Source organism: Arctopsyche grandis, chromosome 12 (assembly GCF_051622035.1).
Source record: "Arctopsyche grandis isolate Sample6627 chromosome 12, ASM5162203v2, whole genome shotgun sequence".
In the NCBI taxonomy this organism is placed as follows: domain Eukaryota; kingdom Metazoa; phylum Arthropoda; class Insecta; order Trichoptera; family Hydropsychidae; genus Arctopsyche; species Arctopsyche grandis.
The window spans coordinates 3,389,265-3,411,043 of record NC_135366.1 but is presented as its reverse complement, the minus strand read 5'-3'; the positions used below and the strand labels follow the sequence as shown (position 1 = coordinate 3,411,043).

The 21,779-nt window shown below is 32.3% G+C and overlaps 1 protein-coding gene across 6 annotated transcripts in view; it reads left to right on the top strand.

The window, feature by feature from the left end:
• The window catches only part of br (broad-complex core protein), a 42,881-nt gene that overhangs the window by 8,774 nt on the left and 12,328 nt on the right, over positions 1–21,779 (top strand). For 2 of the 6 annotated variants that reach the window (XR_013261282.1, XR_013261283.1), the window contains exons 3-7: positions 13,096–13,300; positions 13,383–13,565; positions 14,827–15,330; positions 16,315–16,483; positions 16,616–16,666. Coding sequence is in view for 3 of the 6 variants with exons in the window: in XM_077442426.1 (XP_077298552.1) it covers positions 9,187–9,230; positions 13,096–13,300; positions 13,383–13,565; positions 14,827–15,330; positions 16,315–16,498; positions 16,616–16,666 (1,171 nt within the window). In the remaining 3 variants the exon portion in view is untranslated. Of the gene's footprint in view, positions 1–8,998; positions 9,231–13,095; positions 13,301–13,382; positions 13,566–14,826; positions 15,331–16,314; positions 16,499–16,615; positions 16,667–21,779 lie in introns of those variants that run through there. The other 4 variants (XR_013261281.1, XM_077442428.1, XM_077442427.1 and 1 more) reach the window with 3 other exon arrangements.

Sequence of the window (21,779 nt, the reverse complement as noted above, 5' to 3'; positions counted from 1 at the left end):
TAATTTTGTTAGTAATCATAGTATTATATTATTCTAATGTTAATATGTACAGCGTAATAGGAAAAAGATCTCAAAAACCTATTTACAATTCTTATAAATGCTCATAATACATCTAATACATAATATTAATTAAAGACTCTCTAAAGTCGATGACCTAAAGCAGATTGTGTTTAGGTAATCTGTGTGTTATACCTGAAGGGTATAGACATTTTGTTGTAATCACCGAGACTCTTCACAAGTGTGTTAGTGTATGATTATTAGTGATCCTGTCATAGAATCTACTGGCTAGTTTGTTAGTAATGTCTGTAACAAACGGAATATTATTTATAGCATGCAGAAATTTTCAAGTTAGTGTATATGGGTGTATTGTAAATTATTTTTAGGGATTTATTTTGTATTATTTGGAGTTTGGAAAGGTTAGTATTTGAGGCGTTATTCCATACAGGTGAAGCATAGGTTAATAATGGTAATATGAGCGCGCGATATAATTTTATTTTATTTTGAGTTGATAATGAACTATGGCGATTAAATATTGGGTATATTGAGGATAAACCCTTATTCTGTATGTACATATGTGTCATTAAGATCGTATGCATGTATGTACATACATATGTATGTTATAATTAGATGCATTGTCTGCTCTGTAACCGACTATATTTCAATGCTTCTTATAATAGAGTGTATTATGATATATTTTTGATAATTGAATTGTATTGGAATTAAAAATTAAATTTAACTACAATTAAAATTTGATTAAAACTACTTTTAAAAATTAGATTTATATAAAAAAATGTTCCGGAAATGTAAATTCATCAAAAATTTATCAATAGATGTCTCTATGATGCTTTGTTAAAATTATTCTAAAAATTTTATATCGATGTTTGTATGTAATTGGCCAGGAAGGCGCATTGGGGTTTAACTGTTAGGCCTTTCTGACATATATGTACGTACATACATATGCATATGTAGGCTAAAGGCTTTAATTGAAGACTTAAATTTATCGCTAAGATGTATTTCAAAACAATAATGTATATATTCAGAAGATTTCCAAATGTATTGGTTTTTTATTACGTACTTCTCAAATCGTTCATTCAAATGATTATGAAAATTAACACAATGTTTATATTGAAATGTATATAAATTTTATATAAAATTGATTACAGCAATCACCACAGTTTGAGAAATACCGATGTGATAATTTATAAAGTCTAAGACATCTATAATAAAAAAGCAGTATTCCAATTTTCAATTAATAGAAAGTTATTTTAGATATTTCTATATTCGAAAGCAACCTTTGCGAATAATACGAAGACTTTTCGGAAACTTCAGCCGGTCCATAATGAGTTAATATAGTGCTAATGTAATCAATACGTTTGGAACCGAATTTTATTGTGAAACCAATTATAATTTAAACTTCGAGTTGAAAATTGACTATTTATTTAATAGCAAATTGCTAATTATGCAATGAATGAATAATTAAGCAATACTTCAATTTTATTTATTTATATTCATATAATTTATTTTTATTTTTTATTAATTGAATTCTTCAGTTTGTACAATAATATATAATAATTTCGTATGTACATATGAAAAAATGAAGTTTTATCTATTATTTTTTTATTATTAATAATAATATTTTAACTTAAGAAGAATAAATCAGAATATTCGTGACATTTTTGCGTTCAGATTGATTTCGTTATTTTTTAAGGTTTGATTACAAATTTATTAAATACATACATACATAGATCAATTTCTTAAATTGAATTAATATTTCAAGTAAATGAAGGACTGTTAATCAGATTTAAATAAATACATAAAACAATGTGAAAGATAAAAATATAAAAGCATTATAATGTAGTAGAATCTCTTGGATACGAATCATTCTGGAATATACATATATATATATGCATGTATGTATGTACATAGATGTAATAGAAAGTGTCACAATTGAGTCTAGAAACAGATATTAATTATCTTATTGTGATTCGATCGGAAATTATCATGAAACTTACATAAAATATATGTACATATCAGAAAAATTTACGCCTTTTGCATATAATTACAAAATGACACAAATTTATTTACACATAATATTTTATCAGCGGTCCAATGTCACAGAGAAAGCATAATTGCAGATAAAAAAAGGCGAAAAGCATGTCAGATATGTCCTGCTAGGCTAGTTTTTAGATAATTCACTATCACGAATCATGCGAAAACAGACAGGGACAGAAATAAAAAAACGATAGAAAATGTAAAAAAGAGATTAAGTACTTTAATTTTTTTTTTAGATACAATCAACTATTGAAAATGCAAACTCTTATCGATCGCATTTGAAAAGAAAAAAAGCCTTTTAATCGTAAATCATAAGCACCATATCTTTGGATTGTTGTGTCAAATTAGATAATGCATTTTCGTACTATTCAATGCTATAATAATTTTCAATTAAATAAGATTGTGCATTTCAAATATCGATTTCATGTATTAATCAATTCTTGTGTGAGTCGACGACAATTTTTTCAAAAATTGACGATGTTAGTCATCGGATGCATACACTTGAATAAGTTTTACTATTGTAAATAAATCATCACTATTTTTACACGTGACTAACGTTCCGTATCTATCTCTAATAATATTGTGACCCGTTTGCGAATTCGCGCATCGCAATCGAAATTCGACATTAAACGATCATCATTCTTATTTTGCCGGAAAGTTTTGAAACCAGAGATCCGAGGCGATCATAAATCTTCATTTTAGTAGCACGTGCACGTCTCTTCTATTTAATATTTTGAAGGAAACCAAATAGCGCTAAATATTCAAGTTCTAACAGCTGTACCGGTTGCTTACAATCGGTCGTACGAAAAAAAATGATGTACATATTAAATAAATATTTAAATAAAGTAAAGAACGTAACAGAAACGACAACACTTCATCTATACGCAATTTATAAATTGATATCGTTTTTTTTTCATGTTAAACTTCAATAAAAAGTTGCATGGACGTGCATCACCTATTATGCGTAATCTTTTAACAGTTGACCTGAAATAGCTATTATTAAATTATTTTTTTATATAAATGATGATATTTTTTTATTATAGCGATCGTTTTGCACACGTATGTTTGTAATGCATGTTTGTCTTGCTTACGTTATCATTATTAGGCAAGAAAATATGCAATTTTCCCGACTCAAAGTCGGAAAACTCGTACTAGAGACATCTCTTAGTATACGTTCGAAGTATACTTTTCTTACTTAGTATAAACTTTAATAGCGGCATATAAATTTGAAAATATCAATACAAAACTTAACTATGAAATCAATATAAAGTTGATATTTGATTTTTAATGTTGAACAATACATTCGATTGTGAAACAGACTCCAATAAACTGAATTGGGTAGATAAAGATACATTTTAAATTAATTTATATCATTTTAATGCATGTTTTCAATTTAAAATGATTCAATCTACCTTTGAATTTTGAACATTTCATACTTTCATTGGCTGTTCAACTTATTATTTTATTTTAAAATTAAAATAAAGATTTTTAAATAATTTAATGGTTCATAAAATGCTTAGATATATGTACTAACAATATAAATTGAATGATGTGATTTTAAATAACAGAATCACACTAATATTTATTTATATAAGTATACGTTCGGCCCATTGTCCGAACGCATTACAGGAGTCCCTAATGCGCCACAGTGGTCGAAAAAATATAGAGAGATAATATTATATTTTTTATTTTATTTTTATTGTTACAAATCAATATACACTCGTCATTACAGATTTGCTCCAATGCGACGGGTGTACGTTAACGAAATACAGAATACATAAACAATCAGAAATCAGAAACACAGTAATACATATACAATCAGGATATATAGCATATAACAATTAATCAGAAATAATAATCATAGAGACATCTATGGATTATTTTTAGATTTTTTTTGTGTACAATTTTTATACATATAATAAATATGAAATTATAGAGATGTCTATAGAGATATCTATAGATTTCAGATTACTGTGTATAATTATTACAAATTATACACAGGCAGATTTTTGTGACAACAGGAATAGATCTAATACCAATTTTCAGGAACCGTTTCAGCAATGATCAGATAAAATTGGCAAACTCTGATAAAAAAACGATCGATTTGTAGTCACAAAACCCCCAAATCTAACCAGCAGATGGCGAGGACTCGAACCTTTGACCTCAGTGGTGCTAAATATATACGCTACCACTAAGCCACACTACTGGCTATACATGTACACGGACAATAGCACTATATACTAGTAGACAAAGTAAAAATATCAAATAATAAAATACAAAGTATAGGGTGTCTTGCACCTATGTATAGCCAGCACAAATATGTATGTATATGTATATAAGAACCAGCCGCAAATACAAAACATCCCTGCGAGGCCTATATGCAATAATGATGAGCGCAGGCTATCAGACAAATACGTTAAAATAATCTCCGATAACCTACACTCACTGAGGTGGAAAGTATTACATTCTCGGCTCAGCAGCAACGATTTCATTGAGAAGTCAGATAGCTCTTGGAATATGAGCCATTCAATAGAGACCTGTGCGGGCAGGAGGTACAACCATCAAATGATGATGTCTACCAAGCACATAATTATAATAAAAAGCTTGTAAAAATAGAGAAGTTGCCCGGCATTTCTCAGGCTTTATGAAAAAAGACTTTTCCAATAGCTCAGAACACTTTTTAAACTCTTGTACGGTCTTAGTTAAGAGGCAGATTTGCACATGTAAAAAAATCGTTAGCACGCCTTATATATGCCATCGCAATCCAGGGCAAAACTCACCCTACCGAGTATATTTGGTGATATATTTTCTTGCACTAATATATGTAGGTTTGACAGTGATCGATAGCGGTAATTCCCATATACATACATATGAAGAAATAATAAGATCGTACGAATTAACATTAACATAAGACACAGCTGGAGTCTACCTAGGCATGCCGTGTCGTACGATTCTGTATGTCGGCGTCTTTAGGATTCCGCCAGTAGCATAGCTCAGTAATTAGCGTGTAATGCTTTCAACTGAGTTATGGGCTAATTCCCTGACCCGGTGCTGCCAGCCAATAGGCTTGGATTTGTGGCTCCAGGTGAATCGTTTCCTATTAGGGTTTGCCAATTTATCTGATTTCATTAAAACGGTTCCAACAAATTGGCAACCTGCCCTGTCTCTCGCAAAATTCGAGTGTATAGCATCTTGAATTCGCTGATTTATACTAAGCCCGCTTTAAAGGTCAAGGAATTTGACCCTTAAAGCCCTCAACATGAGGCCACCACCCCCCCCAACGAATACAGAATTTTTATAAATCGCTATATATTTTTTTATAAATCGCTATATACATTTTTATAAATCGCTGATTTATAAAAATGTTTATCTAATTCATCCATATATTACTCTAAGATGCTCTATAATTGACCGAGAAGGCGCATTGGGGTTTACCTGTTAGGCCTTCCTAGTATACATATTACTAACTAGCGGCGTGGACTAGTGGTTAGCATATTATGCTTTCGCACAGAGTGGTCACGAGTTCGAGTCCAGCTTAAGTCCCACTGCTGGCAAAGCTTTGGTTTGTGACTCTAGGTCGATAGTCGAATTTATCATTGAAACGGTTCCTGTGAAATTGGCATCTCTTCTTCTATCTCTCTTGCTAATCTCAAGTTACTCAGCGTCTTAAGGTTCGCCAATTTGATTATAAAATGCTGCAACTCCATAGATGTCACTGTGGATGTTTGTATGAATTCGCATTGTATACTTGATTGATTGTATTGCATCTGTATGAGTGCAATGAGTGTAAAGGCGAGTGTTCATGTTCTACGAAATACAAAAAATATATATGTACATATATAAATATATATCAATGGAAAGCTTACATAGATAAACCGATATTTTATTAAGTATTTATCGTTAAGCCAAGCCTTACTTAAAAGATCAAAATTTAATTTATAAAAATAGAAAATGCATCAATTCTATCGATTTATAAAATATAATTCAAAGCTATTAAAATATCAGCTACGCGACAAAATGCTCATCCTATATCAGATGTTTGCGGTTTTGCGGTTTTCCTGCACGAAGGCGGATATGTTGGATTTACCTTAATTTTATCTTCAAATCACTTATTTCACATACGAAAGCAATGATTCCACTCTTCATTATACCTCAGATAGATCACCTGAAACTCGAATCGAACTCTGAAAACCCCATCACTGCCCACGCATATTGAAACGCACGATAAACCTAGTGACCCAAAATGAACATCAAAACAATCATACGCAAGTCAAATATAATACACGTAATTACTATTTATTAAATATATACATATATGTACGAACGTTCCAAAAAAAAATTGCTTGCATTATGATAAAAATGAATAATTAAAACGAAAACTGATAACCCACTCGATTAGTGGCGCGATACAATTCACATTTTCGACAGCCCAACGTGGTGACAAATAGTTAATAGTCGGTCGTGAACGGGTTGCAAATTTGTGCACTACATATTATACTAGTCCAGTGCCGAAAGTGAGAGCCCCAGTGACTGATAAAGAAATTACACGACCTTGGATGTAATCAAACACGTACAAACACTATAATGTAACCGTTGCATTTGTATTGGCATAGTGTGTGTGTATGTGTGTGTGCTATGCACAAGCTTCTCTATTATCTAACTACAGCTATTAGACTCGCGAAATACGTACAGTCGAATCGTGTATGGGTGAGTTTACATGCTGACGATATCGTATTTATTATTACGATTCAATTTCGCGAGCTGCGACCGCTTGGAACGCCTCCGAAATGCGTTTAAATATGCTATTTTTGGCTATTTTAAAAAATGTTTAATGCAAAATTGTGTAGAATTGTACTTGCTTTAATTTTTATCTGAATAATTTTTAACGAAAAAGCGGTCGTTTTTGAATTATTCGCAAAAAACTCAAATTGCCGTCAAGTGAAGGCACACTTGTCGTCGAGCGATTTTGACTAAAATCACGCAAAGTTGTCTGAGAATAGTCAAAAACTTTAATGTAAAATTTCATTAATGTACTGGCCATGGTTTTTGAGTTATAGCTCAAAAATAGTCGGAGGCGCTCAATATGGTACCTATCGCAGTTTCGTTCGTATTCGTTTATTTTTACAAGCTTTTTTGTTTCGCATTCGAATGAAATTATCATTTCGTTTACATTTACTTTAAGTCGGTGTTCATACTTCATAAGCTTTTGCTCACTTCGTTATAAATATTTAGATTTTAAAAATGTACATACATAAGTCATATCTTAAAACTTTTTAATTCAGCCTACTAAATAAATAAACAGCCGCTTCTATTTATTTTTATTAGCATTCGCTTTCGATAATCTGGTAAGACGGTTGTAAATTGATGCAATTGATATATTCAAACATATACATACGTATGTAGATATATGCATGTACATACGTTCATAGATATGAATTATACATACATTTACTAAGATTACGATAATAAGGTGCTCTATCAACTGTGCTGCAATATATAATCTTTTTTTTTCATTCTAACGAATCACATACATATTTAGTGAAATGTTTATTATCTAACTAATTTCAATCATCAATCTTTGTCGGCGCGTGTTTTCGTGTGATTGGAGTATGCGGTCTTCAATTTTACTGGAGCATTATGTGTAGGTACGTGTGTATTAAAATAAAAATCTACGAAAATCAGGTATGAACTTATGCAATCGTCAATAATATCAGCTCAAATGTGTACCTGAATATGTACTATGTTGAATAAAATTGCAACCACGTCTTATCTCTCAACCAACTTGCGGCTCAACTTAAGTTTTTCAACGAATTCAATTGCATAGATTATGTTTGGAGTTAGCAGCTCTAAATTGAGAGGTGAAACCCTTTTATTACAAATCCAACGTCATAAAACTTGATAGCTATCAGTATTTCTTCTACGCATGACTCATCTGGCGTACATCTGTTGGGGTAGTTTAACTGGAGTAAGTGGTCTTGAATTATTGTATTACACATAAGTGTATGCAGTCAGGAATGAAAGTTAATGATGATGTTATTCGATTCGGTGATTACTTTCGCTGCTACTTTCAATTGCAACGACACTTCTACAGATATCTGCATATATAATATCAGCTTCTACATACGCAATGGGATAGAAGTAAGCGATCTTCATTTGAAATCAACAACAGATGATGTTGACATTGTATTATTATTACAATAAACTTGGTTTATTGTATTAAATAAAATAATATACTATTTATAGTACATATTTAGACTCTTTATAGTACATATTGAGACTAGTGTACTGTAATTGCATTGTTAGTATTACTGAAGTAAGCGATCTACAATTTGTCTGCATAGACTAGCGCGAAAGATGATAGGACTTTTTATTTGTAATTTAGCATTTTTACTGATCAAATATCTTAGTATATGTGAATAGAAATTGGTCAGTTTTATTATTCCAGTATGAATTAAATGACTGAATCTTTTCGTTAATGCAGTCGATATAAATACTGGGAATAAATATTCACTGGGACTCTTCATAAATTGCTTTAAATCAAAGTAAAGTAGACTTTCTTAATTTGCTTATTGGTTATAATTCATTGGAGTATGCGGTCTCCCATATTATGTTTGCTGGTAATATTAATAATGATCATTTTAAAAACAAATCAATATATACATATATATACTGGAATAAAAGTAACGTCCACCGTTTCTCAATCGGTCTAGTGTATTTTAAATACAATGGTGACGGACCTAAACTGTTGCATAAGGCAACAACCAACACACATGTTGCTCAGTTTAGACAATTTGCGAATAGATTTTCTCGTTATCTGATATCGCGGGGCCCGCGATATAAAAAGATACACTAGTTCAGCTCTGCAATACACTTTTCGTATCAATGCAACGTAGATAATAGTGCCAAAATACATATCTCCACTTTTTATCGGCCCCCCAGCTTATTTCATTAATGAACGAACCGGCCTGGCCTTCGCAACGGAATATTCGCCATTGCCAATTTCAAAATCGAAGATTTCGTTCCTGAAACTCTGAAATCGACCAATGGGAAAACGGGCTGTAAGACGTCCAGCCAATCCGGTGTTGTATTCGCGGGCTTCGACCAATAGGAGAGCGTTAAAATTAGCCTCGACCAATGAGAGAGCGTTCGTGGTCCGGTTCGACCAATGGGACAGAAGAGTGAGTTTCTTTGCACAATTTTCGCATTAAAATTCGGTTCAAAATTAATCTTTTAGACATAGATTAGATTGGATTTTGCAAGATTATTTTATCTGATCGAAATTTCAAATTATGTATACTATTTCTAAATTTATTTGTACCAATATGAAGAACAAATTCATTTAAAATATTTATATTTAAATAATTAAAACGTTAAGGCTAGATTGGAAAAATCTTCATATCCATATCATTGATTTATACAAACATATAATCAATTTATATTTAGACCTTTGTATATGCAAAAAGCTTAGAATATTTTTTTTTGTGAATACTAAAAGTAGTTATTATGTAATTAACATCAACTGAAGAAAGAAACTGTTTGTACTATTTATTAATATTTTACCTATTTTGAAAACCTACAATTGGAAATATCATTGTAATTAATAATTTGATGATTTTATGTTGATTAGATTAACTGATATTGAAACAATTTTGAAATAAATTTCATGATAAGTGATTGATTTGTGACTTATAAGCCAATTTTTTATTAGAACTGCATCTTTAGATGCAGCTATCTTTTAAGATAGCTCTTTATTTAAGACTAGTGTTGTGTTGATTTAAACGGGTGGTTTCGGAAAGGAATTGATACTCGAATTTAAATAAAGTTATATATTATATATAAATATAATGTAAAGTAATTAAAAGGCGTGCGCACGCACGTATTAATAGAAAAAATTGAGTGCGCGCATTACATGCTCATCGATCGTATGTGTGTGTGTGTGTGTCTTCGTGGATGTGTGTATGTGTGTACGTTCCCGCGCACCGCATCTGACGCTGACGTCACACGTTCCAAGTCAGGCGCTCAATATCAGGAGCACTTGTCAGACGCTCGGGTCCCCACTTCCTCACTCCTCGTCTCCTCGGTACGATCGGTCGAAACGCCACATTCCTATAGCGGATGCTTAAAATGCACCCATTGGTCAGAATTTATCATCGTTGTTCTGATTGGTCAAACGTTTTAGTCCACTTGCACCACTTCACGGTGATAGGTTGTGCGCCTCGTTCGCTTGTATTTATTTTATTAAATATCTCCATACTTGTTCACGCGTCCGCCACATACATACCCATATACACACATTGCGTCCGTTTTTATGTATATTATATATGTTTGTAGGTAGTTATACGAAAAAGATCCAACCCATATAAGTGACCTTTCGTTTAGCTTTGGTCTTTAGATACTTAAAAAAATCTTAATGAACTGTAACAATATGACAATTTTCAACCTCTCAAGTACTTGGAGGAAATCACTAATTTAGATAAGGTTAGATTAGAATCAAAACTAAATCCATTATTCTCACCGAACATTTCCACTGACCCAGATAGACAAAATACATACATACATACATACATGAGAGTGATGAATTTTCAGCAGTTCTCAACTTTAATTTGAAAAAATCATTTTTTTTTTACCTTTTATAATTTTTTTTTATATTAATATTTGATCAATTTTAATCAACAATGTATTTATTCATTGTCGAATTTTTCAATTCGAATGTCGACTATCCAAATAAAAGTGTAACACACTTGTACACACGCCCACGTTCAAAATAGTAGGAAAATTTGATTCGTTTGACACAATATTTGCACGACGTTACAGAAGTAGTAGCATTGAACTCGCACATGAAGTCAAAATTTTTCATCACCGAAAAAATATTTCAGAGCTGGTATATATATATTTTTTTTCCATCTATAATATAACATCAGAAGCAAATTAGTTTAATGTTTATTATTGCGAAAAAAACTATTGCTGAGAGATTAAATTATTAGAATATTAACGATCATTCGGTCACATTTTGTAAACAAATCCGAATTTAGTTCAATCTTGTATACATAGAGAGCGCTATGTATGAAAGTAAAATAATAAAATTAGAAAAAAAAATGCTATAACTTTTTTTTTTACTATTTTATGTTTATTTAACATAAACTACACGATTTTTTTTCTATTTCGTATTAGACGTAAAAATTGGGTATATTTATGTTTATGTTACGAATGACGAATCAAAGCAGTTTAACTATTATATGTTTGTGTTTGTCTATAAATATTGATACATTATACATGGTTTACTTTTTAGGAATAAATATTTCCTTCTCATATTTCGAATTAAAGTGTAAAATTTTGTATTTATCAGTAAGTGCAGTGTGCAATTGTCTAATTTGAGTTTGAGCACCCGAAAAAGATACGCATTCGTGCAAATAAATGCGATAAAATTTCGATAAGTGGTAAAAACACATAATTAGTTACACGTTGCATTAAATTTTATCTAATAGTTTTGCTCTTCAAGGTTTTCTCTCTGTCACCTTATCGATGTGTTTTTATTGCTTTAATTTCATTTTATTATATTTTTCACCTCTGATTTTTTGCACCGATAGTACAATCTCGTATCATAATATGTATTATAATTTCCTTTTAATTAACATTTGGCAATGTTACGAAATTTCTAATACGTCGCATAGCAACTTGCATACATATGTGTGTGTAATTGTACTTTTTTTATTTTTATCAATTTGACTTTTAGACTGTCATTATTTTATTAGTGCATTATAAACATCACATTTAAGATACACACGCACATTTGATACGACCCAATTACATTAAATTCCAAGGTCTTCAATCCATCTAACCAAGAAGAATCTGGTTTCTACAAGTGTTATCACCCCATAAATTACTATATGGCAATTCAATTCAAAATTAATTGAAATACATACACAATATTTCATATCAATCAGAAGAATAGACTAGTGTTTGGCATATAATGCTTTGAACAAAGTGGTCACGGGTTCAAATCCCACTGTTTTCTGCTGGCCAGACCTTGGATTTGTGACTGCAGATCGATCGCTTCCTATTAGAGTTTGCCAATTTATCTGATTTTCATTGAAACGGTTCCAACAAATTGGCAACCTTACCCATTTTCTCGCAAAATCTCGAGTTTACTGCAATCTCGAATTGTATACAATGTTGCAAATTTTCAAATTTGACCATATATGTCTATGTGGATACTAATTGATATGTATTCGTGTACTTTGTATAATACTAATAATATTTGTATCAAATGTACAATGTTTCTGGCCATGAAGGCGCATTGGGGTTACCTGTTAGGCCTTCTTGGAATAAATTAAAAAAATAAATAAATAATATAAAAAGATATAACGTTGAAATCTTTAAAGAAATAAATTTCACTACACGATGGTTCTAAATGGTTGACCTTTTCACCCTTCGATAATATACATAAGTAGCAATGAGATCACAGAGATCAAATCCTGGGACAATCAAAACTGTCTATTCTGAAAGATTTGTAATACACATGTGTCACTTTCTTAAACTGGTACTGCTTAAATCTTCAAAAGTTATTTACTTCAATTTAATCTCACTTATTCCGAACAATTTAGATCTGTAATCTATTCTTGGACTCGTTGGTTATTTGAAAGCAAGGCGATTACATATTTAGGAACAATTAAACTGTATTTACGAATCTTCTACAATATTGCATATGTGATCATGACTTTGAACTGTTACTACCGTAGAACTTTAAATTCATCTAGCATAACTTTCGACTTTTAAATACGTGCGTGTTTCAGAAGTAAGGCAATTACAAAGATAAGTCAAGTCTGTGAATGTTCTGAATATTGATAATATCTAATACTACCCTAAATGACATATATCAATCAATTTACATGACTACTTGTCTCTTAGAGTCGTTGTTTTTTGGTAGAATTTACTTGATTATTAAGATTGCTCATCTTCTGATTACTAAGATTGCTCAACCTCGTGGTAGTTCAAAAATTGGCTAACTATATTTAATGGTACTTTTTTTTATATTGTCTACAGTGAAACATTCGCAACGATGGTAGACACTCATCAACACTTCTGCCTGCGCTGGAACAACTACCAGAGCAGCATCACGTCAGCGTTCGAGAACCTGAGAGATGATGAAGACTTCGTGGACGTGACGTTAGCCTGCGATGGCAAAAGCCTCAAAGCGCACAGGGTGGTCTTGTCCGCTTGCAGCCCTTACTTCAGGGAACTTCTAAAGGTAACCCAATCTAACCTAGCCTAAACTTTAACCCAACAGTCCCCTAGTTCGGAAGTAGCACTATACTGATGCTCAATTTCAGTCCACACCATGCAAACATCCGGTAATAGTTCTCCAAGATGTGGCGTTCACCGATCTGCACGCACTCGTAGAATTCATCTACCATGGAGAAGTCAACGTGCACCAACGGTCGTTGAGCAGTTTTCTCAAAACGGCGGAAGTCCTGAGAGTATCCGGGCTGACGCAACATGAAGATGGCCAAGGGGTAAGTGCTATATTTAGGTGCCTCGTATGGGACCATTCTTGTCAAACCTCTATGATCTTCTTACTATTATCCAATTCCTGCTAAAATTCAACTAGGAGAAGTTAAATTGTATAGCAAATTTTGCTTCAAAGCACAGCTAGTAGAAAAGTTACTTCGCATATCATTTATGTACTTAGATGAAGGGGAAATATATAATATTGATTCAGTATCTCATTTAATATAACTTTTTTAGTCTCCTAGGGATGGTTAGCACAATCATTTTTTCATTGACTTATACTTCAACCTTTTGAGTGTTGAAAACCCGCCACGCTGAAAATTTCGCCCACATTTCCAATTAGAATGATATAGAAATCCAATAGAAATCAGGTATAAAAATTGTAGCTAATCCAAACAAACCCTAGATAACTACTGCCGAGGATTTCGAGTTTTGTAAAGGTGTGTTTAGATTCTAATATATCTTCCAAAATTATATAATAAACAGAAGACGTCTATTAGTTAATGTATTTTTCCAAAACTAGTTCCATCTTCTTCATTGTTGTTAAAATGTCTAAATAGCTCACAGTCTAAATGCCAAGCCACAATCTAAAATACTCAGCATTTAGGTATTTCCATCGGGTAATTCTGCTTTGGTTATAAATTCAGAAACTCCGGTGTATAACGTATACAAAACAATTGCACGGATTACACGACCCATGTTTAATGCATTTTTTTTTCAATGCTACCTGGAATAGCTTAGCAGGTAGTATTCTTGTTTACTTTGTACATGCTCAATATACAACGCCTATCGGCGCTTTTCAGGCCCGTGGACTTGTCGGCAAAACGTCAATCGGCTTTGGTCAGCATTCAAAGGGTTAACTGGTTGTGCTGATCTTTACAAGACCTCTGCTGAGGTATTATTATCGCGAATCTTATAGCAGTTTCTAAAGAGCAAGTGAAATTTTTAAGCAAACTTTTTGGTCTTGGGAACAGCAAGCAACTCTACAAAGATTTTTGTCTAACCATATCTACATCAATTTTGATTAAGAATCTTGGATGCTACTTGAACTATATAAATCATTTGATAAGAATAATATATTGATATTAGCCAACAGTGAATGGGAGCACAAAAAGTTTTCGGTCTTGTCACAGGTTCTTACTTTTTTGATTCAAAATCCAAATGGCCAATAACTATACGGCGGCCAACAGATGTAGCGTTCCCCCTATTTTCTGTAAAGGTAGCTTCATTCACTCTGGCTAACTGTTTAATGTTGATGGTAAGCAGCTAGCGCATATGCAGAGCATGGCAAGGGCTGCTGCCGCGGGTGCTGCGGCCGCGGCGACTCCGCCCCCTGGGGGCCCTCTAGCCCCCGCATACTGCGACAAGTTGGAGGAGGCTCTCCTTTCGCACCCCCATTCCGCTCTTACCACCGTCCACCAGCAGCTGAGACGCAACCACCACCCCAGGAGGGTGTCTCGCTCTTCGGACAACTCTCCGGATGCTGCGAAACGGCCACGGCACGACAACAACAACACGGATCTGGTGTCTCAGATGCCACAGCTGACTCCGGCTGACTTCTCCACGAAACACCACCTCAACTCGAGACTCAACCATCACCACGAACCTGCAGGGAACAATAACGGAAACGGGGTGTCCAATTCTAGCGGAAGCCCCTCTCCTAGGCTCATCGACGATGTCAAGCACGAGCCCATTGACCTGCTTTGTGGCGCTGCTGCCGACCTGGACCGCAATGATGAATCTCCCCCGCCCCAACATCACAGGCAACATGTAAGTACTTATTCCATTTCATCCTAATTCCTTATTTGTATCCTTATTTTATCCAATTTTATGTATTCAAACAATCTGCAACTACATATATAAGTTTCCATTATCTATGAAAACAGTTGCTAAACTACAAATTTTCATAAAACTACAGCTGAGATCATAGTAAATGACTTGGGGTAATATGAGTCCTTGGTACCTACTCATATCGATTACGGTTCGGTGATTACTAGAGGTAGGATAGCCAAGGTGCCGCTTATTGTTCCATTGTTGTAAATCCTTTGTAAAAAAGGTTCGGTAAACCTTTAACGGTAATTGGACTATTCGTCACATTGGGGTGGTCACAAAGACAATTTTTGCCATGAAAATCGCGAATACACAATATTTGGCACTCAAGTTCTCGTTACTATGATAATTATCGTTAGTATGATGGACTTTTTGGCTGCCAGATGTTCCGTTATAGAGATTTTAGTGACTTTGTGACGAGTAATTTGTGACCAGTAATCACCGAACCACCTTTAACAATGCATTTACAACATTTGAACAATACGCGGCACCTTCTGGGTCCGGGCTTTAGTGATTACTAGACAAATGTGAACCGGTCGCTCTAGATCGGTCACACGTGATCACCCGTCACACTGTAAAACTGGTCACGAGAAAACTGGTCATACCCTAAAAATGGTCACGAGAAAACTGGTCACGCCCTAAGACTGGTCACACCCGAAAATTGGTCGAATTTTTGGGGTGTTTTTAAAGAAAACCAGTTTTCTCGTGACCAGTTTTAGTGTGACGGGTGATCACGTGTGACCGATCTAGAGCGACCGGTTGTCCTGTGACTGGTTCACATATGATCTTAATAGCATCTCATTTGCTAGTCCAAATAAAAAAACTATACTGAGTTGAGACAAATTCCTACGTACATATACATATATCCCAACGGTCAACTTTTCTCACATAGACTTGTATTTTGATCTTGAAATGTCTTTGCAGTTGGGACCCTCGTCGAGGGGTTCTTCAGCGGAAGCAGACGAACGCACACCACCACCCCTGCCACCCCCACCGCCGCCTTTTTTGTCTCCCTCGGACGCCAAACTCTTCACTCCGGGCGGCTCGTTCAACTTCAGCATGGCATCACTGGCCGATCACTCACCACTAGCAGGTATAAACTTCTTAAGTATGTATTACCAAACTTATTTTCTGTACCGTCACAAACGGCACAACATAAATTATATTACAATATAAATCAATATATCAATTATCTAATTCGGACAACTCTATTCTTGGATTGCAGGTCTCGGTAGCCCTACTCTGACACCCGACGGACTCGCAGGAACATCCCAAGGTGAGTGACGAATCTCTAGACAAGAGCTTTTTATATTTTATGTTACATATGTATATATACATATATAGTTTAATTTTTGATTGAAAGATAATATATATATATATATATATATGATATATATTTATATATACGTATATATGTGTATAAATATATGTGTATACAGATAGGCTATATTCATAGCATTCCATCACATCATGTCATGTCATATTTTTTCGTTCGCTGTTAAATATATGGATTAATTGTGTCATTCACCCATTTTACTTTTACTGTTTTCACCAGTTCTTGTCGATTCTTAAATGTGATTGTTCTGCTTAAATCAAAAATTTGCTTTTTACATACATACTTTTAAAATAATGAATCTGGTATTACAGTAACAAGAAAAGTGAATGCATGCTTATGCATAGTGTCTGTAATGCTTCTTACGATATAATTGTAATGCATCTTTACTTGTTATGAATTTATTTTATACAAAAAAAAAAAAACTTCCCATGCATCTCTATCTCTCTTATCACATATCCCATTTCTGAAACATGTATTTTTGGATCGTTTACTAATCTTCCAATGTGGTGATTGATTATTATATTATATATTATATATATATTGAAATAATACTTTTGCATGTCCTGAATAACGCTTTGCCCCCCTCCACCCCCCACCCCCCATTATTTCTTTATATTACTATTATTATTGTCATTTATTAATTTTTATTTGTTGTACCATTAAAATAGAAAATGAGACTGGTCTGTAGTTTTGTACATATTTGCAGTATAAAAAAACAAATATATTTATATATTTACACGTTTATACTATTATTAACCAAATTGTTTATTATATCGGTCATACGTTACTCTTCTACGTGGGTGAAGCATTCATTTTTTTTTTTGTTTCTTATATATATATATATATATTTATGATATTATATACAAACATTCTAATTCACTGAAATTATTGTTATAATACTATATGCCTATACATTAAAAAATACTACATGCACATTTTTTATATTATACATATATTCAGGTACATATCCTTTATTTTTATTACAATATATCACAAGTATGTTGTTTTATTTTTATATAACACTTTCTGTTGCGGATTTCATTTTTATTATACATTTATTTTAAAATGGTAATTTTTTTCATACATTCATTAAGATTTTTTTTTAATAAACAACAATTTTGATATCGTCAAGAACTTCTATCTGAATATTTGCTATCAGAATGATCAGGAAATATTTAAAAATAAGGTTTTCAAATTTTTTCATTTAAAACTTGACCTAATTTCCAATACACTTACATCCTGATGCACCACCAAATTTTCCAAGTATTCCAAAACAATTTTTTTTACTGTTCATTTTATTGTTGAAAATTTTCACTATCCTCATCGAACACTCACAATTATTGTCAAACATTTATATTATATTATATTACCAGCAGAGAAGAAATTTTATATGAATTTGACATTTCAGCGCACAAGAGCAACATCGATAAAATTACAAAGTTTGATCTTTAAACCTGTAAAATAATCAGATGTCTATTAGATAGAATTTATTTTAGATATTCCATGAAATCGTTGTTATATACAAAATACCAAAGGTGAACAATGTAATATGATCTTTGAGTTTGTTATTATTTTCTTTCTCCTGTCGATGTAATAAAGAAAAACAATTAAATTCATCCATATTTAATATGTGTATTGTATCAAAATTGAAATACGTACATTATGCAATTCAATCACCAGAAAAGTTAAATTAAATTTAAAAAATAAAAATCAATATCGGCCAATATATGTACATACATACGTAGTATATCATACACATTGATTTCGTTGAAAATAGTTTCAAATAAATTAAATAATGCATAAAAAATAAGATTTTTTTTTCACATACATACGTCAAGGTATTATAGAAGTCTTCCAAATTCATCAGGTTTTTTTTAATAAATATTTGGTAATTAAATATCTGAAGATTTCGGTCCAATAAATTGATCAACAATTACATAGTATGGTAGTCAAAAATGATCATTAAAGAATATTTAATTAATTCAATCACAAAACTGAAAATCTTAAACAACTCTAGCATACAAACATATGTAGTAATACAAAATATATTATATTAATCAAATTATTAAATTCATTGATGAATTTTAGTCAATGAATATAATATACTTTTGGCTGACGGTGATTTTTTTAAATACGGAAATTAAAATGTACATATTTTTATAGTAAATTAATATTAAAATCATTTACATGTATTGTATAAAATTAAAACTGTTACACATTTATTATATACAAAAATGTATTGAAAATAATATTGTACTACAATACAATATGTGTTTAGTGTATATTTATTTTATACAATGTAACATAGTAGTATTAAGGAAAGGTGCTGGTTTTTTTTTTTTATTGAATATTTACTATTTATCTCATTTGAGAATAATTAATATTAGAATAATATATAGAGTATTTATTAGCTTAACAGAACAATTGCCTTATTTAATTAATATATTTATATAATAATACTTAATTAAAATCCCAACTTTTGTATGAAGCATGACAAAAAAAAACTATGAACAAAATTTTAATTCCCCACAAACTAATATAAATCATAAAAATAACAAACTATTTGGAATATATGGTCACACATATGGACAATTAAAAACAATACGAATATATACTTTTGGGGAGGGGGGAGGGTGGCGGTGCTTTATTTAATAATAATTTTTATAATAACTAAAATGTGAACTATGAATATAATATATATATATATATATATGGAGACATTTATATGTATAACGAGAAACGAGGGCTGACACTAAAAATTAGACAAAAAAAAGTAAAAAAAAAAAAAATGAAAGCAGAAGTGCTAAAGTGCTGTGGTTGTGTGCCCGCCAGGTGGTGCCCCCCCAGAAGAGTACAGATGCGAGCCATGCAACAAGAGTCTATCCTCGTTGACTCGCCTGAAAAGGCACATCCAGAATGTTCACATGAGACCGTCACGGGAACCCGTCTGCAATATATGCCGTCGCGTCTACTCCAGCCTGAACAGTCTCCGCAATCACAAGAGCATCTACCACCGCAAGCAAACCGCACCCCCACCCTCACCCATCCACCCCGCAGCGAACACTGCCCCCTACTTTCCAATAAACTGACTCTACGATCTGAATCTCTTCACATGTAGGACGGCACCGACCGTACGCTCGGATTTCTTTTAATTTTAATATAACCATCCGATCAAGAAAGTTCTTTATGCTTCACCCGTGTGTGTTGTTTCTGCTTCTCATATCCACACACACACACACACATTCATTTAAAACACTCACATGTATTTAATTTGTGCCATGTTTTCTTTTTTTCTGTTCAATATACATATGTATCGAAATATTATATCCACTACTATAGACCGGTGGCGGGCACGGGAACGTATTGTGGACTTTTTACTCGGCGACAAAACAGGTACGTTTATATACAAAATAAACGTACTATATTTGTATTTCTTCAAAACAATCATAAATTTTTAAATTCTAAATTTTGTAATCTAAAATTTAACCTAAAAAGTGTTTGGCTTCTAAGAATAATTCATTAAAAAAAAGGTTGTTTGCTATTTGCAGGTACTATATATGCGAATTATTGATTGATTGAATATTTCAGCACGATTGATCTTCATTTCGTGCTGAAATATTTGTAACAAGCTTATTTTACAATTAAATAAAAAGGTTTGGTTTCAAAATCCGTAGCAGATTTGATTTTCATTGCTTTTATGATTGTTTTGTAGAAGTAGTTTGTTGTTGAATGATGGAAAAGCAACACTACACTGTGTTAAAAGTCTACAATTAGCCACCGCAGCCAACGCCGACTACATACATATAGGCATTATATAGAGTTTATGCATGAGTAATCATAATTTTGTAAAATTCAAACCGATTTTTTTCACATACATAATAGGTTCTTTCCATTGCTTTTTTGTATGTATATATGTAACATATACATATATGATTCATATTCTATTTTCAGCAATTGTTCGCTTATTTTATATATTTATGATATGCATATATATTTATATGTATGTTAAATATGAAATTATTTTATATATATAAGTGTATATTTCTTTGACGGAACCAATTGGGTCACATGAAAGTATGCCCTTGTCATTTATAAGTAAAAAAAAAAGAAAAACACACGGCCCAACCACAAAGTACGCTATCTAGAAAACTTCGGCATTGTTAAAAAAAATAAAATTTTATTTTTATAGAAAATTATGACGTTTGAACCGCAGATATATATAAAAAAAAAAAGAAAATTAAACCAATTTCCAATTTTTTCATACACTTTCGTTTTCCCAGGTTGTGCAAATTACTTTTTTTTTGGCAACAACTGTGCCAATTGGTTCCGCTTTTTTGGGACCTGTTGGAATTATTATCATCACTGCTTTTACTTTATTGTTTTGTCTATTTACTTAGCTGTCTGTTTTTATTTTATTTTTTTTACTTTTTTTTTATTTTTTTTATTAATAATTAGAGTTCTAGTGAACTTAACGAATTTGACTTGCTCCAGGCAAACAGTCCTTATTTTTTTATTTAATATAACTGGTGTTGGATTTGCATTATCCTATTTTACATGTTTTTTTTTATTTATGATAAAGAATTACACTATTTTTGCTTTTGTACTTTCCTGGGATATGGATGAATAGGAATAATTTCATTTTTTTTCATTGGAAATAATTTTCTCTTTTATTATTATTACACATATATATATATAGTTTCTAATGAATAGTAATTTTAAATTAAACTCTCCCCACCCCCCCACCCCCGTACACATATTTATTATGAAATATTAAAACGACTGCTGTTTCTCAATATTTATAATATACAAATTCACTCGTTGGAATATACATACTTCGGGATTAGTTTTGTGATGTACATAATGTAACATATATCGGTGAATGATTTATTATAAAGCAATGAGCAACAGTGGTTCGATGCTAGATAACAAACATATGTACGTGAAAACTAATGCGTTACTTTGTGGTTGGGTGTTCTGCAGTGGGACCCCTGGGGTCGGGCCACCGCTGCGACGTGTGCGGTAAGCTGCTCTCCACACGCCTAACGCTGAAGAG